The sequence below is a fragment of the Alligator sinensis genome, unplaced genomic scaffold (genome assembly GCF_000455745.1).
Source record: "Alligator sinensis unplaced genomic scaffold, ASM45574v1 scaffold404_1, whole genome shotgun sequence".
Lineage (NCBI taxonomy): Eukaryota > Metazoa > Chordata > Crocodylia > Alligatoridae > Alligator > Alligator sinensis.
In genome coordinates this window covers 4744982-4761117 of record NW_005841839.1, presented here as the reverse complement: position 1 = coordinate 4761117, position 16136 = coordinate 4744982, and the positions used below count along the sequence as shown (strand labels likewise).

Below are 16136 nucleotides of genomic sequence, written 5' to 3'. Positions count from 1 at the left end.
CTCTTTCCCCTGCAAAGCTGAATGGCAGTGACAGCTCCAAAAGTCTTCCGTCGCCATCCAGCAGTCCTCAGCAGAACTGGATTGCCTCCCCCAGCCATGATCCACAGTGGTACCCCAATGATTCCACAGACTCTTCTCTCAGCAGCCTGTTTTGTGAGTGCCAGTCCACAGATATGTCATGATGAAATGGTCTTGTCTCTTCTAACAAAGCTTTCCTCCCCATTCTGTTTACTTGGAGGGAGTGTCAGGAAGGAAATAGACTCAGCAGGGCACTAGTAAAATGTTACCTTCCTCTCTAACTGTGTTACTCTTAAATGTATTTTGTTCATTCAACTCAGGCTCACAAATCTGCTCCTGAAATAGGAGTTGCTTGGCTGGACTGTGGCAGCAGTCTGTATCCCTACATGTAGGGATGAAGTCAGGAAGGCCAAAACGCAATTGGAATTGTAGCTAGCAAGGGACATGAAGGGTAAAAAGAAGGCTTGTTATAAGTATGTCAGTAACAAGAGTAGGATCAGGGAAAATGTGGGTCCCTTATTGAATGGGGGAGGCAACCTAGTGACAGAGGATGCATAAAAGGCTGAAGTGCTCGATGCCTTTTTCACCTCAGTCTTCACAGGCAAGGTCAGCTCTCAGACAGCTGCACCTGACAGCACAGTTTAGGGAAGAGGTGAGCAGCCAACTGTGGTAAAATAAAAAGTTGGGGATTTTTTAGAAAAGCTGGACATATCCAAGTCCATGGGGCTAGACGCAACGCACCTGAGGGTGCTGAGGGAATTGGTCTGTGTGATTGCAGAGCCACCAGCCATCATCTTTGAAAACTGATGGCGATCAAGAAAGGTCCCAGACAATTGGAAAAGGGCAAATATAATGCCCATCTTTAAGATAGGGAAGAAGGAGGATCCAGGAAACTATAGACTGGTCAGCCTCACCTCAGTCCCTGTAAAAATCATGGAGCAGATCCTTAAGGAATCCATGTCTAAGCACATGGAGAAGGTGATTAGGAACAGTTAGCATGGATTCACCAAGAGCCAAGTCATGCCTGACCAACCTGATTACCTTGTATAATGAGATGATTGGCTCTGTGAATGCAGGGAGACTAGTGGATGGTGGTATAACTTGACTTTAGCGAGACTTTTGATACGGTCTCCCACAGCATTCTTGCAGGCAAGCTGAGGAGGTATGGGTGGATGAATGGACTATAAGGTGGATAGAAAACTGGCTGGATAATCAGACTCAGTAATCAATGGCTCGGTGTCTAATTGGCAGCTGGTATTGAATGGAGTGCCCCAGGCATTGGTCCTAGGATTGGTTTTATTCAATATCTTCATCAATGGCCTGGAAGATGGCATAGAGCAGAAGTTCCCAACCACTAAGTCACAGCCCAGTACTGGGCTGCAAAGGGTTGGCTGCCAGGTCGTGACACGAGCCCCCCTGCTTGGACTTCCGTCTGTCTGCCTGGGCAAGTGGCTTCTGCCACCAGCAGTCACATGCGGGGTTAAAGCTGGGCGGTGTGGCAGGCCTGGGAGGGAGGCAGGTAGCTCAATGTGCCCTGTCCTGCTCCTGTGCTGGTAGAGTACACCCCCAGCAAGTTTGCAGATGACACCAAGCTGGGGAGAGTAGTAAATGCATTGGAGGGTAAGATTAGGATTCAGAGAGACCTAGACAGATTGGAGGATTGGGCCAAAAGAAATCTCATACAGTTCAATAAGGCCAAGTGCAAAGTCCTGCACTTAGGATGGAACAATCCCATGCACTGCTACAGGCTGGGGGCTGACTGGCTAAGCAGCAGCTCTGCAGAAAAGGACGCGGGGATTACAGTGGACAAGAAGCTGAATATGAGCCAGCAGTGTGCCATTGTTGCCAAGAGGCTAATGGCATACTGGGCTGCGTTGGTAGGAGTGTTACCAGCAGATCAAGGGAAGTGATTATTCCCCTCTATTCAGCACTGGTGAGGCCAAATCTGGAGTACTGTGTCCAGTTTTTTGACTTGAGAGGCTGAGGGAACTGGGCTCATTTAGTTTGGAGAAGAAAAGACTGAGAAGGGATTTAATAGGAGCCTTCTGTGACCTGAAGGGTGGTTCCAAAGAGAATGGAGCTAAACTATTCTCACTGGTGGCAGATGACAAAATAAGGAGCAGTGGTCTCAAGTTGCAACCGGGGAAGTTTAGGTTAGATATTAGGAAACACTTTCTCATGAGGAGGGTAGGAAAACTGGAACAGGTTACTCGGAGAGGCTGTGGGATCTCCATCCTTGGAAGTTTTTAAAACCCAACTAGACAAAGTCTTGGGTAGGATGGTCTAGTTGTGGATGGTCCTGCTTTGAGCAGGGGTTTGAACTAGATGACCTCCTGAGGTCTCTTCCAACCCTAATTTTTCTATGATTCTTGGGGCAGGTATTTTCTTGGGCCTTTTCTGTAGTCATACTTGCAAAGCCAAGCAAACTTATTTCTGTTGTGAGATGGTTTGACTGGTCTTCTAAAGCAAAATGATGCCAGCAGCTTTTTTGTGGAGTACATATGTTTCAATGTATGCACAGTGCATAATCCTAAAGAGATGAGGTATTTGGGGTATTTTTCTGAGTTAGCCAGAAGGATGGCCAGTTGTATATGGGAGAGACTATGTATGTACCTCTTCTTGCATTTGGTAACCTACTAATAGTGCTTATGCTCATAATTTGTGGCTTGCAGGAAGTAGAGGAGATGGTTTTAATTTTCCATAGCATTAGATTCCCCTGTACTCTCCTTCTCTCCTCAGCTGTTAGTGCAGTATGCTTACTACTTTACTTACTTTTTACAGCAAGTTTCATCTCCCCTGAGAAAGGCCGAAAAATGTTGCCAACCCCTGTTGGGACTGCAAGTGGCACCTCCTTATTGGGGCCCAGCCTGCTGGATGGAAACTCAAGGGACTCTTTTGTATCTCGATCTCTGGCAGATGTAGCAGAGGTACGTGTTTGTGTTCATTAGGTCATATTTGCATGTGAAATAATAAATATAGAATTAGTTTGGTAACACAGTATTGGGCATGTTGTTCATTATACTCTCCTAAGACACTTTAGGCAAATGCCACGTCTTTAGATCCGATTAACAGCTGAGGGGGAGAGATGAAATGGGGAAAAAAATTCTTAGGCCCAAATCAAACAAATAGGAAGTAACTGTGGTTAAATTGTCTGAGGAAATACCAGGAGGACATATACTACTAAACAATCTTCAGCCCTAGGTAATTCTATCTTTTATTTTCAAAATTATTTTGAGAGTAAGTGAAAACCAGAAATTAAGAAGCAGATTCAGCTTTGCTGACAGTGAAGTGGGTGCTGCACTTCCTGGTAGCCTTGCCAGTGTATCCACAACAGGAAGGAAACTTTAATATTTCTGCCAGGTAGCTCTGTAAGAGTCATGCCACTAGAAAGTACAGCAGGGTTCAGCTGACTTTGTGCCTCCTTAATTGCCAGAAATAAAGCTGTGTACCAATGGGAAGAATATACTATGAAAACCCCAGGTGTGCTGAGGCAATAAACATCTACAGCTGCATGACATAATCCCCTACATCTGCTCTAACCCACTTTCAGTCTTGGGTAACTCCTTCCCAAGGCAAGGTAATTTTTTTTTCTGGAAGCACAGAATTGTCTTGAGGTTCTGTTTCAGGGCACCTCCACTGTAGTGTAGCTGTGGCCTAAGGCTTTTCTTTAGTTGGGGAAGGAAAGGGCAACTTTAAATCTTTGCATCCTCTGTGCATAGTTCCCTTTCTGAGGCATACTGAACCATTTTTTTTGCTGCAGCATATCTGAAACGGAGAATAGACAAACTAATTGCAGATGTCCCTATACCATATTTTCTCACATAAATCATGCCTCAGAATAAAATATGTAACTTGTTGTTGAAAAGCAGACTGAAGAAAAAGATCTTTCCTTGTAAATAAGTAACTGAAAAGCAGCAGCCGGGAACTTATCCTGCTCATGTTTCTGCTTCCCCTTAGTCACATGCACTTTTTATTTTTACCCAGTAACGGGTAGAAGCTGCTTTTACTGTATTTGTTGTGCATCTCCCACACTACAATTTTCAGCATCTGATGTTACGGCTGGAATGTAACTGACCCACTGCAGTCCTTGTCTTCACCGTTTTGAGGGCAGTGTGTTACACAAGTCACTACATAAGGCAAGGTAGAATATCTGTAATATAATGTTATCATATAGGAAAGGTGTAGTTTACATGGGAAAACCAACATTAGCAAAAGAAAATGTTCTGAAAGGCCTCTCATCAAGAATCCTGCAAAATGAAATTTTGTTTACATGCAGAATTGGTCCATCACGGGCAGCAGCTGTGCATGCTTATGGCCACACCTTTTCCAAGATATCTTGATGCTGACTTTGGAGGGATTAGCTATTGTGGCATTGAGGCTGCCAACATACATGCCAATAAAGGAGTGTTGCAGGGGTGGACTTTTATTTTGTTTTGTGGTTATTTTCAACTAAAAATTGGACAAGGGCATAGATTCATTTCACGAGGCCACTGAAGTCCCAGCAGGTAATTGCTAACATGGGCTATATCAGAAAACATGACCTGGAGGTGAAATGTTATTCCAGTATTATCTGGCCCTGATCCAGATCCTGTCATGGGCAAGGGCTGTTCTTCACCTCTACTGACCAGTAGCTTTTGGGGTTTCTTTTCCCCCTCTCTAGGTTGTGGATTCCCAGCTGGCATGCATGATGAACGAGAACAGCATAGATTACATATCTCGTTTCAATGACCTTGCCCAGGAGCTATCGATACCTGAGCCATCCCGGAGGGAGATTTTGTTTGATGGAGGTGGAGGAGGTCCCCCCATTGGTGATCTCTCTCAGTGACCATACGATACCAGCAGGCTGGTGAAGACTGTTCAGCTAAACGAAACTTGCTGTACTGGATTGGGGCAGGGCAGTCTTGGATATGCAGCTTAATGCCCAGTCGTCCTTGACCAATGTACACCTTTGTAAAAGAGCATTGCTGTCTTCAAAGGTCTGAAGAAGTATTTGCAAGTTTTGGAATGTGCAATACATGGAAACAGCGAAATGCAGAACAGTATTATGGGGAGAGATATGTCCACATCAATGATATAAAACGGAGTAGTGAATTTATAGGACTGTCCTGGATTTGTACTTCAGAATGACCTAGGCAAGAAGCTCAAACAAAGGGATTGCTAGAAGTTACCTACATTGATTTTACTTGCATAGTGATCAAAACACAATGGTTTGGGATTCCAGGGCGGGCAGGGGGAGGGAAAAGGGGAAGCGCCTTTGCTATTTGCATCTTGAAATATCCCACCCCGCACTCTTGATGATCAGTCAGACTGAAGATTCTTGCACTCTCCTGAAAGGCACCATGACCGTGATGCTTTTGCTAGCATTTTGTAACACACTCTGTTTCTTTGGCTACATCTTGTTTACTGAACATTCCAGCAGGGCAGATGCCTGTGTTTGTTTTGTAGGGGAGCCTCCATGCCCCCCAACATTGCATGGATCACAGGATTTTTCTCAGTTTTTAAACAGATTTTTCACAGCCACCATCCTTCTGACTGGACCCACATGATCGTTCTTTCTGCAGACTGATACTGGATTCTTCATCACATTACATGGTGTATTGGTTCACCTCACTAATGGGAAAGTACTTTGCAAGTTGTCTCAGAAGGGTAGTCACTCTATAGAATGGGAGACACTGCAGAAAGGGCTCTTTATGGAGTTGCAATGAAAGCTGTCTTGAATAATAGGTCTTAAGTTTTTTTGTTGGAAACCTATATGTATTTCCACCTCTCTCCACATAAATGCCAGCATGTTGCTGAGAATTTTCCTGGGAGAGGAAATAGGAAAGAATAGTGTAACTTACAAGTACAAATAATAAGTTAAACTAAATTGTAATGTCATATCTTGCAGATGAAGAAAAGAGGTGTCAAGTCCCTGTTTAATTTTATCCTTCTATCTTAACCTCTTTGCCCAGCTAATTCTTTGTGCTCTGCATTATCTCAGGGCATCATTTTTCACTATAGTCACTCCTGAGCATTGATGGGTCCAGAACTCCCTATGCTAAGTACTTATGCATTTCTATGGTAGTTTTAATGCCTAAAATACCCAAGTCTTGATATCAGGAGGTTTAAAGGAGGTTTAGCAAAGTTGCTTTCTCTACAGATGAGTTTTCATTTGCTTCTGCCTTACAACTCAGGATACTTTCTCCTCCCATTTCCTTTCCCATCGGTCTTGAGAGAGGATATTTTTTACTATGCCCTGTTTTTTTAAGCACTTGTCTGCATCCCTAGCAAAGGGATTCCCTTTGTCTATTCAGTAGCTCTGAAACTCTCCCAGGGGCCAGTCCTAATATAAACCTCAAACTTTATACACTAACTGTTTGCTATTGAATAAAATAAACTCCTCCATCTCTAAGGCTGTTATCAGGGCTTTGTTTTCCCAGCTTGCACTAAACTCTGTGGATGTAGTTTTACCTGCCTCTAGCTACTTCTACAAAGCATTTGACTGGGAGTTTCTTATTGGAATGTTGCCCGCAGTACATTTATCAGGTTTACCATTTTCTCAGTCACTGTCCCACCCATGGAGATGTTTTTTATATTGGTATATATTTTGCCTTGCACTTCTCTGTCTTGAAGAGAAAATGTAACCAGTTTTCTGATGTTCATACTCTGTAACTTGGAGCAGTTTTAATGACCTTGCTCGTGCTGCGAAAGACTTGTGATTCATGCTGTAGGATGCCTTGTGTCTGGTTGCTTCATTCTGCTCTTTGATGTGGGAAAGTCTTACCTTTTCAAGCACAGCATCAGTAGAGTTGGGCATTCCCAGCAGGGACTCAAACCTGCATTACTAGTAGGCAGTGGGTCATCACACTAAAAGGGGGGAGGATTTCATAAAAACAGGATAACTCCTTGCTCTGACTAGAGGGGTACCTGAGGTATTGTTTTCCTTCTGGCATTGTTTTCTCTGTCTCTGTCTCCCCCTTTTCCCAAATACAGTTTTAGTATTGTCACACTTAACAGGAATCATGTAATGCTCTCATGTTGTCCTAGAACACAAGCATGTTTAAAGCTGCCAGCCAAATGAGCATTTAAGTGTGTGCATTTGAGGGTTCAAACTTGGTAGAAACTGAGTTCCTCTGCCTAAAGTTTGCTGCTGGTGGTTATAAACTTCAGATACCTTTCAGTCCAGTCTTTCCCAAATCACCTGCTCTTCTTTTTGGCTTTCCATATTAGAAGTGCTGTTTGTATTTTACAATAGCATGCCTCCTAGAAAACCTCTCAACTCACGTGTGACAAAAACAGAAACCTCCTACTATAGATCTAGCCAGGGATTATCTAAGCACAGTGACATCAGAAAGAGATGTGAGATCTAATTGGGTACATTAAATCTGAACCTTTTAGTTTTCATCTCATAAATTTTGAAGACCGCCTTGTGCAGTCTTGTGTTTTGGTTACCTTGCCCCCCTTTCCTCCAGAAATATCTGAACTGGTGATAGAATAGTTGTCACACTGGTCTTGTGAGACTTCTTTCCATCTTAGTGTGTCTAGATTCGCTGCTGCAGTGAAAGGAAGTAGGGTATGTCACCAAGTTCTGTTAAAGGGATCCTGCCATTTGAATACATGGAGCTGTCAAACTGCCTCTAGGCAGTCTGTTCACTTTACCATGGGAGAAAAAGAATAATGTGGGATGAGTGCTGGTGTAATGGTTATTTTTTAAAGGTGGGTGTCCATGAGCCTAGCATAGTTTAATGCCCTGGATCCTCCCCAAGAAGAACTGAAGTGCACCAGGTAATGAGACAAAAATTAATATTATATGGAACCACTTGTTTAGCTCCGAAAATTATATAATAGAAAAGCTGCTGCTAACACATTTTTAAGAATTTCCATTATAAGTATGGGTTTTGGCATTCTTTTCTTGCCCGAGTTGTCCATGGTCTGCATCTTCCATTCCTGAGATTTGCAGCCCCTAGAGATTAACCCCACCTGCTATTTTTGGCCTGTGGTTCAGAAATGTTGATATGATCTACAGGTTGCATTTAAATAGCAAAGCCCTGTCAAGACAAAAAAAAATCTACTTGTCATCAAAAAACAAATTGAAACCAATTTAAATCATAAGAATAAATTTAGATCAGTAAAGAAATTATTATCCTTATTATATGCAAAGTCTTTTATACACACCTGGCCCTACTAATTGGTGGATTTCCACCTGATGTCCCCTTGCATCCTAGTCCTTATCAGTTTGTGCCTCAGGCTGCTAAGGGGAAAATTAATAACTTGTTTAAAGTGGAAAATTTTAACATTTAACTAATTTCAGTTCCTCCAACTTAAGTAACAACAGTAACTTCTGTAAACTTTTCAGCCTCTTCTGAACAGACATTCCAGCAAATTGCTAGTGTACTGCAGGCAGGATTGTTTTGAAGGTAACAATCACTCCATTATCTTCATATCTGTCTCAGTTGCAGTAAAGAAGCTGGAGGAAAGGAATGGACATTAATAGTCTAGCCTCTCTTTCTGAAATTAGTTCCTATAAAGCTTGTGCTCCGACTTAAGTTTTTGAGTAAGTTTTTGTTTGTTTGTTTGTTTGTTTTTAACTTCAGGTGGGTGACCAGCAAGCCTGGTGAGTGTACATGGAACAAGTTTCCTTGTACTCCCTAAGGCAAAATAATGGAAACATGCTGTTTGTCGTCATGATCTGGGTGTAAAGTGGTATTGCATCCTAAAGAATACATCTGACTGTGTGCGCTGGCTGTCAGGGTAACACATCCTGATTAGCCAGTTTGTTCAGTTCTTCATCAGTAAATGTACTAAACATAGGAATTTTAATTGTTTTAAAATGGCATTGTGTAACCTTTTCTTGGCACCCTTCTTTATATTCCTAAATTGAATTTAAATAGCTTGGATCAAACCTAATCTAGAAAGATGTCTCATCTACTGACTGCAGATCCTGCAGTGGAAATTACCATTAATGGTAAAAACTTTACCATTTTTATGCTCCAAACGTCAGATACATTTATAAGGAAAAGACTGCACTTTTTTAACCTTTTCAAACCTTTGAATCTCTCTTAATTTCACGGCAATTTGTAAATGTCAAATAAGTGAAACCTTGGTAAGCACTACGGCAATAAGTTATCATAAATTACTGAAACATGATAACTGGCTTTAGAGCTTATGGTTTTGGCAGCAAGGTTTTATTGCTGTTTCTTTTAATAATAGTTAAGCCATATCATCTAAGGTTTTTGGCTTGTTTGAGATGTGAATTTGTTTTATAGATTATAAATATACATATATAGTGTATGTATAAAGCAGAATGCCTGTCCTTACTGATTATTTTTTGTACCATATTGTAAATTATATTATTTATTCTTTACCAATTTTGGAAAAAGGTGTTTTGGTTATTTAATATAATATACAAAGCTGTTAAACTTCTTCTGTTTCAATTTCCAATTCAACTTGTAAAGCTGTTTTTATTCTTGTGCATAAATACATACTAATCCTTGGTCTAATTCATGTTCACTCTGTTTCCTGCACAGTTCCTGGCTTGACAGTCACTTGACAGGTTTTCCGTTTTAGCCAATATTTACTTAATACGATCTGTTCCCATTGGAGTCCATTGGATGAAGATTTTTCTGAAGTATCAAAATATTTATTTCAGCAAGGCCAGGATTTCCATCCCTTTCACTAAAAGATCAGTATGGTAGGAGAACCATATTAATTATTTGATGCCTTGTAATTCCTCTCTAGCTTGAGCAGCCTCCCATTTGAATTGCATGGACTACTGGAGACAGCTTTCCTTTTTCCACTTACTATATCACACTAAAGACATCTGAGTGCTTCCTTGTTATACTGTTTCCCCTTAAATAATTATTATAGTCAGGATGAAATGTTAAGCAATCATGAATGAGAGGAGTCATGAATAGTAGGGTCAGTTATCTAAGTCCTAAGGGCTTGTATGTAAAGGAATGTGGTCTTCCTCTCTGTTAAAAGCACCAAGGTAGGTTATCTCTTTATGAAAGTGGGTGTGCCCAGTGAGTATGTTAGAGTGGGTAGTGAGTTCACACAGTCTTATCTTGTGGTAACTTGTTCATACAGCCTTACCTTTAAGAAAGTTGGTACAAATTTAAAAGACGTACATTGAGGCTGCATCAAGACAAGCATGGCCATGCAGTATGTGGCACTGCAGACCCGTCAGAAATCCCAGGGTCAAAAAAACCCACGTGGAAAAAAGGGGTGGCGCATGTGGCCTGCAGTGCACGCTGCCCAAAACCAGAGTGTAGCCTGCCGGAGCCAGGCTGGCACCCAGGCTGAAGGAGCACTGCCGCTGTTATAGCCAGCACGGTTGCTGGCCCCAGCCTCCCCTACCCCACCCAGGGCTATCTGCCATGTGCCAAGGTGTGCTGCTGTTCCTTGTCCCCAGGGAACCAAACATCCACACTCATCTGGACAGCCTTAGAGTGCATCTTTCATAACTCCTGTCTGGATGCTCTCATTCAGAATTAATGGCCTTTAACTTGGTTTAGCTCAATGAATATGAACAAAGCTAAGTCAAAGCTATTTTTATTCTGAATAGGGATGTGCATGCAGGGGTTCCACCTGATTTAAATATATTTAATTGAATACCTTATTGAAATTCAGACCAGCCCCTAAAATTGGGTCCACATTGCCTAAGCTCAAGGAGGGCTAGGATGGTGTGGGTGCTAGGAAGGTACATGGTTGACAGCCCAGAGGTCGCAAGTTTGAGGCCATAGCAAAAGTGTTCGTGGCACACCCATGTCAGTTTCCAACAAATCTGTGAATGCTGCTGAATACCTTGTCACAAGGACACAGAAAAGGAAAGGATAAAGTTCAGGAAACCATATAAAAGACTTCTTTTGCCCCTGTTAATCTTTCTCCTCCACTTGTTCTTAATAACACATCAGCATTTAATCTCCATTTGATTGAGGGATTGTTTACTATCATTCTGTCCAAGTGAAAATGTTGAAATATCTGGATTTGGGGATGGAAGGGAAGCAACAGGATGAGGAAATAAAGGTAATCTTTGATAATTTATTTTTAGTGTTTCCTTTTTTCTACAACAAGCACATTCTACCATCTATGGGGGTTTTTTTTAATTGTTCCCATGAAAGAGTATGTATGCCAAACGTGTTGGTGCCTGATGGATATTGAAAGACTTGAAAAGATAATAAAAGGGTAAATCTGAACTGAAGTGCAGTGCTTGGAAGTTGGGAGTAAGGAACTCCTTCCCTGTCCCCATCCTCATATTAAAGCCACTCCAGTAATATAAACTCCCACTGGAAATTCTACCAGTATCGTACTTAAATTGTGTGTGATATTTCACATGGATATAGTTTGAAGTACCTTTTCTTTCTGAAGCAAGGATTTTTGTGACAGTTGATTTTCTGCAAGATCTGTCACTTTCCAGAAGAAGGAATATTTCATAGCTTTTGAGTTTTTAAACGACTCTTATAATAGATTTATCTGTTAATTAAAATCTGCCTGTGAAGCAATTCTGACTAGGCTATTTTATGCTTTTGAGATGAAAGGGGGAAGATGTGGATATGACTCTAAAGTGTGTTTGCATGGAGGGTTTTTTTGTTTTGTTTTAACAAAATGCCCCTTCTAAGCCTGTTGTTCACAAGAACTATGTTTTAAAGCACTTTTGCTGTTCCACTTCCCTTTCTTTTCACTTAGGATTTTTCACTCACTTTCACTTATATTCTGTCTGAAGACTTTCCAATGTGAAGTTCAAATTTAGAAGTGGTGTTTTTTAAACTCAGGCTTCCTTAGTCTCATTTATGCACAGCTAGAATATTTGAAAAGGGGATCTGATTTGCACTGAATTTGGTCATCTGATTCCTGGCTTTCTCTATTTTTGAGGAATTGGTGTAGAGACAGATATTTCCATTCAGCACCAAAATGAGCTAGGCTGTACACTAAAAACATGCATTAGTCACTCCAGGCAGGCAGGCAGCACTGTGGATTTTAATCCATTGTGCAAGAGCTAAAGTGGAATTAATGGCTTGTGTCCATGTCAGAAATCTGCAGAGCTGCTACCTTTCTGAGGGTTATGCTATTTGTAAGGCTTCCATAGAGTAACTTAATACACACCACCTTTAAAGAAGAAAAGTTGCTGTATGAACCATGGTTCTTCTATAGTGGTACCTTTGTGCTTTCACATAACCACATTTTTAGTCTCTTCTTTTGGTTCTTCTCTTCAGATTTTTAAGTTTACTTGGAGAAGCTGAGAGAGATTGGACTGTTTAGATTTCTGTAATATGTTAATAGTGAACGCTCTAAGAAGAAGCTAATGCAGGTCCCTGTGGGCATAGCTTTTCCCCTAGTGGAGTACCTCACAATGAATATGAATATGCAGAGACAACACATTCAAACCATATTTTATGGTATATTGTGTGTTCCCTCAGTGATCTCCACAGAAGAATGCTAGCTACGCTGCTAGAAGTCTATCCAAGTAATAAACAAGCCTAAGATTTAGGGCAATTCAGCCTTATTCAAAATAGATTATTCATCCATAACTAATAAAGCATTTTTTTAATGTGGGAAGGAATTTAAATTGAGGATTATGATGGAATGAGTAAAGCAGCCTTAAGTGTGGACTTCTAACTGGTCTATCCAAAGTCTATCATGTCAAACTTTTTTTCATCCTGACAGCTCATCAGCTCAAGCTGAGTATGATTAAACCTGAGTTCATCCTCTCCTCTTCCATCTTTGTTGTTACTTGGGCTTTCATAGATTCATAGATGTAGGGTCAGAAGGGACCTATGTAGATCATCAAATCTGACCCCCTGCCCTGGGCAGGAGAGAATACTGGGCTCATATGACCCCATCTAGGTAATTGTCAAGCCTCCTCTTAAAGACTCCCAAGGTAGGAGCCAGCACCACTTCCCTTGAAAGTTGGTTCCAGATCCTAGCCGCCCTGACTGTGAAATAGTGTCTTTTAATGTCCAGCCTGAACTTTCAAACAACTTATGGCGGTTACTTCTTGTTACTCCGGGAGGTACACGGGTGAACAGGGTCTCTCCCATTCCTTGCTGGTCCCCCCTGGTAAGTTTGTAGATGGCCACCAGGTCCCCTCTCAGCCTTCTCTTGTGAAGGCTGAATAGGTTCAGGTCCCATAGCCTCTCCTCATAGGGTCTACCCTGCTGTCCCCGGATCATGCGAGTGGCCCTCCTCTGGACCCTCTCAATGCTGGCCACATCTCTCCTAAAGTGTGGTGCCCAGAATTGGACGCAGTACTCTAACTGTGGCCTGACCAGTGTTGCATAGAGGGGGAGGATCACCTCCTTGGCCCTGCTTGTGATGCATCTGTGGATGCATGACAAGGTGCGGTTAGCCCTACTGACAGCGTCCTCGCATTGGCGGCCCATGTTCATCTTGCAATTGATAATGACTCCAAGATCTCTTCCTGCCACTGTGCTTTCGAGAGGGGAGTTTCCCCAACCTATAGGTATGCTGCTGGTTCTTACTGCCCAAGTGCAGCACCCTGCACTTGTCAGTATTGAATCCCATCCTATTCTCATTTGCCCAACCCTGTAACCTGTCCAGGTCCAGCTGTATCCTGTCCCTCCCTTCTAGTGTGCCCACCTCACCCCGGAGCTTGGTGTCATCAGGAAATCTGAGCAGGGTGCTATTCACTCTCTCATCTAAGTCTCTAATAAAGAGATTAAACAGTGCAGGCCCAAGGACCGAGCCCCGGGGGACCCCACTGCCCATGTCCCTCCAGGTTAAATGTGACCTGTCCACCACCACTCTCTGGGTGCGGTCCATCAGCCAATTTGCGACCCATCTGACTGTAGGCATCAATGCCACAGTCACTTAGCTTTTTAATGAGAATGGGGTGGGAGACCGTGTCCAAAGGCCTTCCTGAAGTCCAGAAAGACTACATCTACCGCGACACCTGCGTCCAATGATTTTGTGACCCGATTGTAGAAGACAATCAGGTTGGTCTGATAGGACCTGCCCCTAATGAACCCATGCTGGTTGCCCCTGGCATTGCTTCAACATGACAGTAATCTGATTCCTTTTATCAAAGGTTAGGACCAAATTTTATTATTTCTTCCCTCATAAAATACCTAAAATCTATCCCTGATAGTGAATTAACTGGAAACAAAACACATGAGGATGCTGCAAGTCGAGACCAAGATGGATTGGTAAGGCAAGGTAAGAATTACAGAAGACACTGTGTCAGGAGTGCAGTTCATTTTCCCTCCATTTCCCTAAAATAAAGGTAGCAACAGGACTGTTTATGAATTAACTTGGCATATTTTAGTTATACAGGGTGTATGTACAGGTTGCCATATGGTGACATTGCTATGGCGCTGTGCTTTAGTACTTCCTTTTGGGTTCACTGCCAGGGATAGATTGTAGGTATTTTGTGAGGAAAGAAATAGGTGGTTACTGCACCGCGCACATGGGTAGATTTTGCCGCTACATCACCGTAGTGGTACACTGTACCCAGGGAGTGTGCTGCTCTGGCAAGGTAACGTATCACTGCATCGCCATAGGGCAATGCGTAGACACACCCACTATCATTTAAAAAATTGTTAAAGGTTTAACTATTGTAACATAAATGCCAACCACTAAAATCTTTGATTAAAAGTGCAGCGCAAGCATTGGCTCCCTGATATTAGTTATATCACCGAACCAGAGCCTAGACACACATTCCTCTGGAAACACTCATAGTATACAAATGGCAGTTGCCCAGCTGGCTTCTCTGAAGCCTTCAGTCTTACAGTGTAACCTATCGCTATCAATTTCCTAAATGCTGGAGGGAGTTGCAACTTAACAAAGATGTGTCTCTTTCAAGTACAACGAATAGCTAGACTATGTATGTACTTGGCCTTATAACTTCCATATGCTGCATCCCTTTATTAGAAATTATAAGCTATATAGTCCATTGCATTTTAAAACAATTAGATGTGATCTCATTAGTTCTTGGAAAAGCTCAATAAAGCCCAGATGAATACTGAATTAGAGGCAGCGCTGAGTATTTTCCCTCTTGAAACATCATTTGAAAATAACAGCAGCTTACAGTGGGATTGCACCCAAACTTTGTATCTATTTGCTCTACCTGACTTCCAGAAGGTGCATCTACACATAAACGCAAAGCAAACTCCGGTGCTCATTATGCTGTGTTTTATTGATCCTGAGTTTGCTGTTTGAACGTGCACCTGGAGCTCAGTCTGAGCAGCCCCGATTGGCGGGGGCCCCTGGGGAGCAGTCAGCAGGCAGCCCGGGCACTGAAGCACCCTCGTGCCCTAGCCAGCCAGGTCAGCATCTACACGTGCATTGCCACGCACTGAAAGACTCAGCAGAGCAGTACTCGTATTTACAAGCTGCTAATTAGGCAGCTGTGCAGTAAATATGGAGACAGAGGGGAGATCTTGCGAAGCACAGTTCTGCTCTGAAAAATTACTGTAAAACACACAGGTTGCCTAAGGAGACGGTGTGTGCTTGGAGGACCCTGGGGACATGGAGGTGGTTCTACTGGTATCCGAGCACAGGGCGTCCTAGGAGCCGGGGCAAGGGAACCGGTTCAGGGCGCTGCACCGCGCTCAAGTTCAGCCCAGACGTGACGGTTCATTTCTGCCTTCGTATACCGCGACCCGGCCCTTTCCCCTCCCTGCTGCGGCCACTGCTCAGCATCGCGTCTCCTGATGGCTGAGTGCGATGTCTTCGGCGCTGCCTGGAATGAACCGAGCGGGGACGGGGCCGCCCGGGCTGGATTTTGGCTCATCGGGGATCGCCTAAACTGGGAAATACGGAGCGAACGGCCCGGGCCCGAGCGGAGCATCTCCCGCAGTGGTTTCACACGGTGACCACGGCGGCCGCAGGGGCAGTGAGGAGCGGGGGAGCCACCGGGCCCCGCCCGCTGCAGGACCCGCCCGGCACAGACAAAGCCGGGGCCGCGCCTACCTGTCCCTTTAACTGCGGGGCTTGCCCGCCCCTGCGTGGCCCTCCCTCTCTCAGCCAATGGCCGTGCAGCACTCCCTGACGGGCGAGCGATTGCTCCAATGAGCGACGGAGCGGGCGTTTTCAAGCTTCCCTCCCCAGGGGAATGGGCGGGCGCTCCTGAGAAGCTGTCGTCTCTGGTAGGGTGCGCGGTGGGAGTGGCGGCCGCACGAGCC

General features: G+C 43.4%; 1 protein-coding gene across 8 annotated transcripts in view; it reads left to right on the top strand.

The window, feature by feature from the left end:
* The window catches only part of CRAMP1 (cramped chromatin regulator homolog 1), a 61694-nt gene extending 55092 nt beyond the window's left edge, over positions 1 to 6602 (top strand). For all 8 annotated transcript variants that reach the window (XM_014520213.2, XM_025204150.1, XM_014520211.2 and 5 more), the window contains 3 exons: positions 1 to 153; positions 2800 to 2945; positions 4679 to 6602. In XM_014520213.2, coding sequence (XP_014375699.1) covers positions 1 to 153; positions 2800 to 2945; positions 4679 to 4843 — 464 coding nt within the window. In that variant the 3' untranslated portion in view covers positions 4844 to 6602. The remainder of the gene's footprint in view (positions 154 to 2799; positions 2946 to 4678) is intronic.
* Positions 6603 to 16136: the final 9534 nt, after the last annotated feature.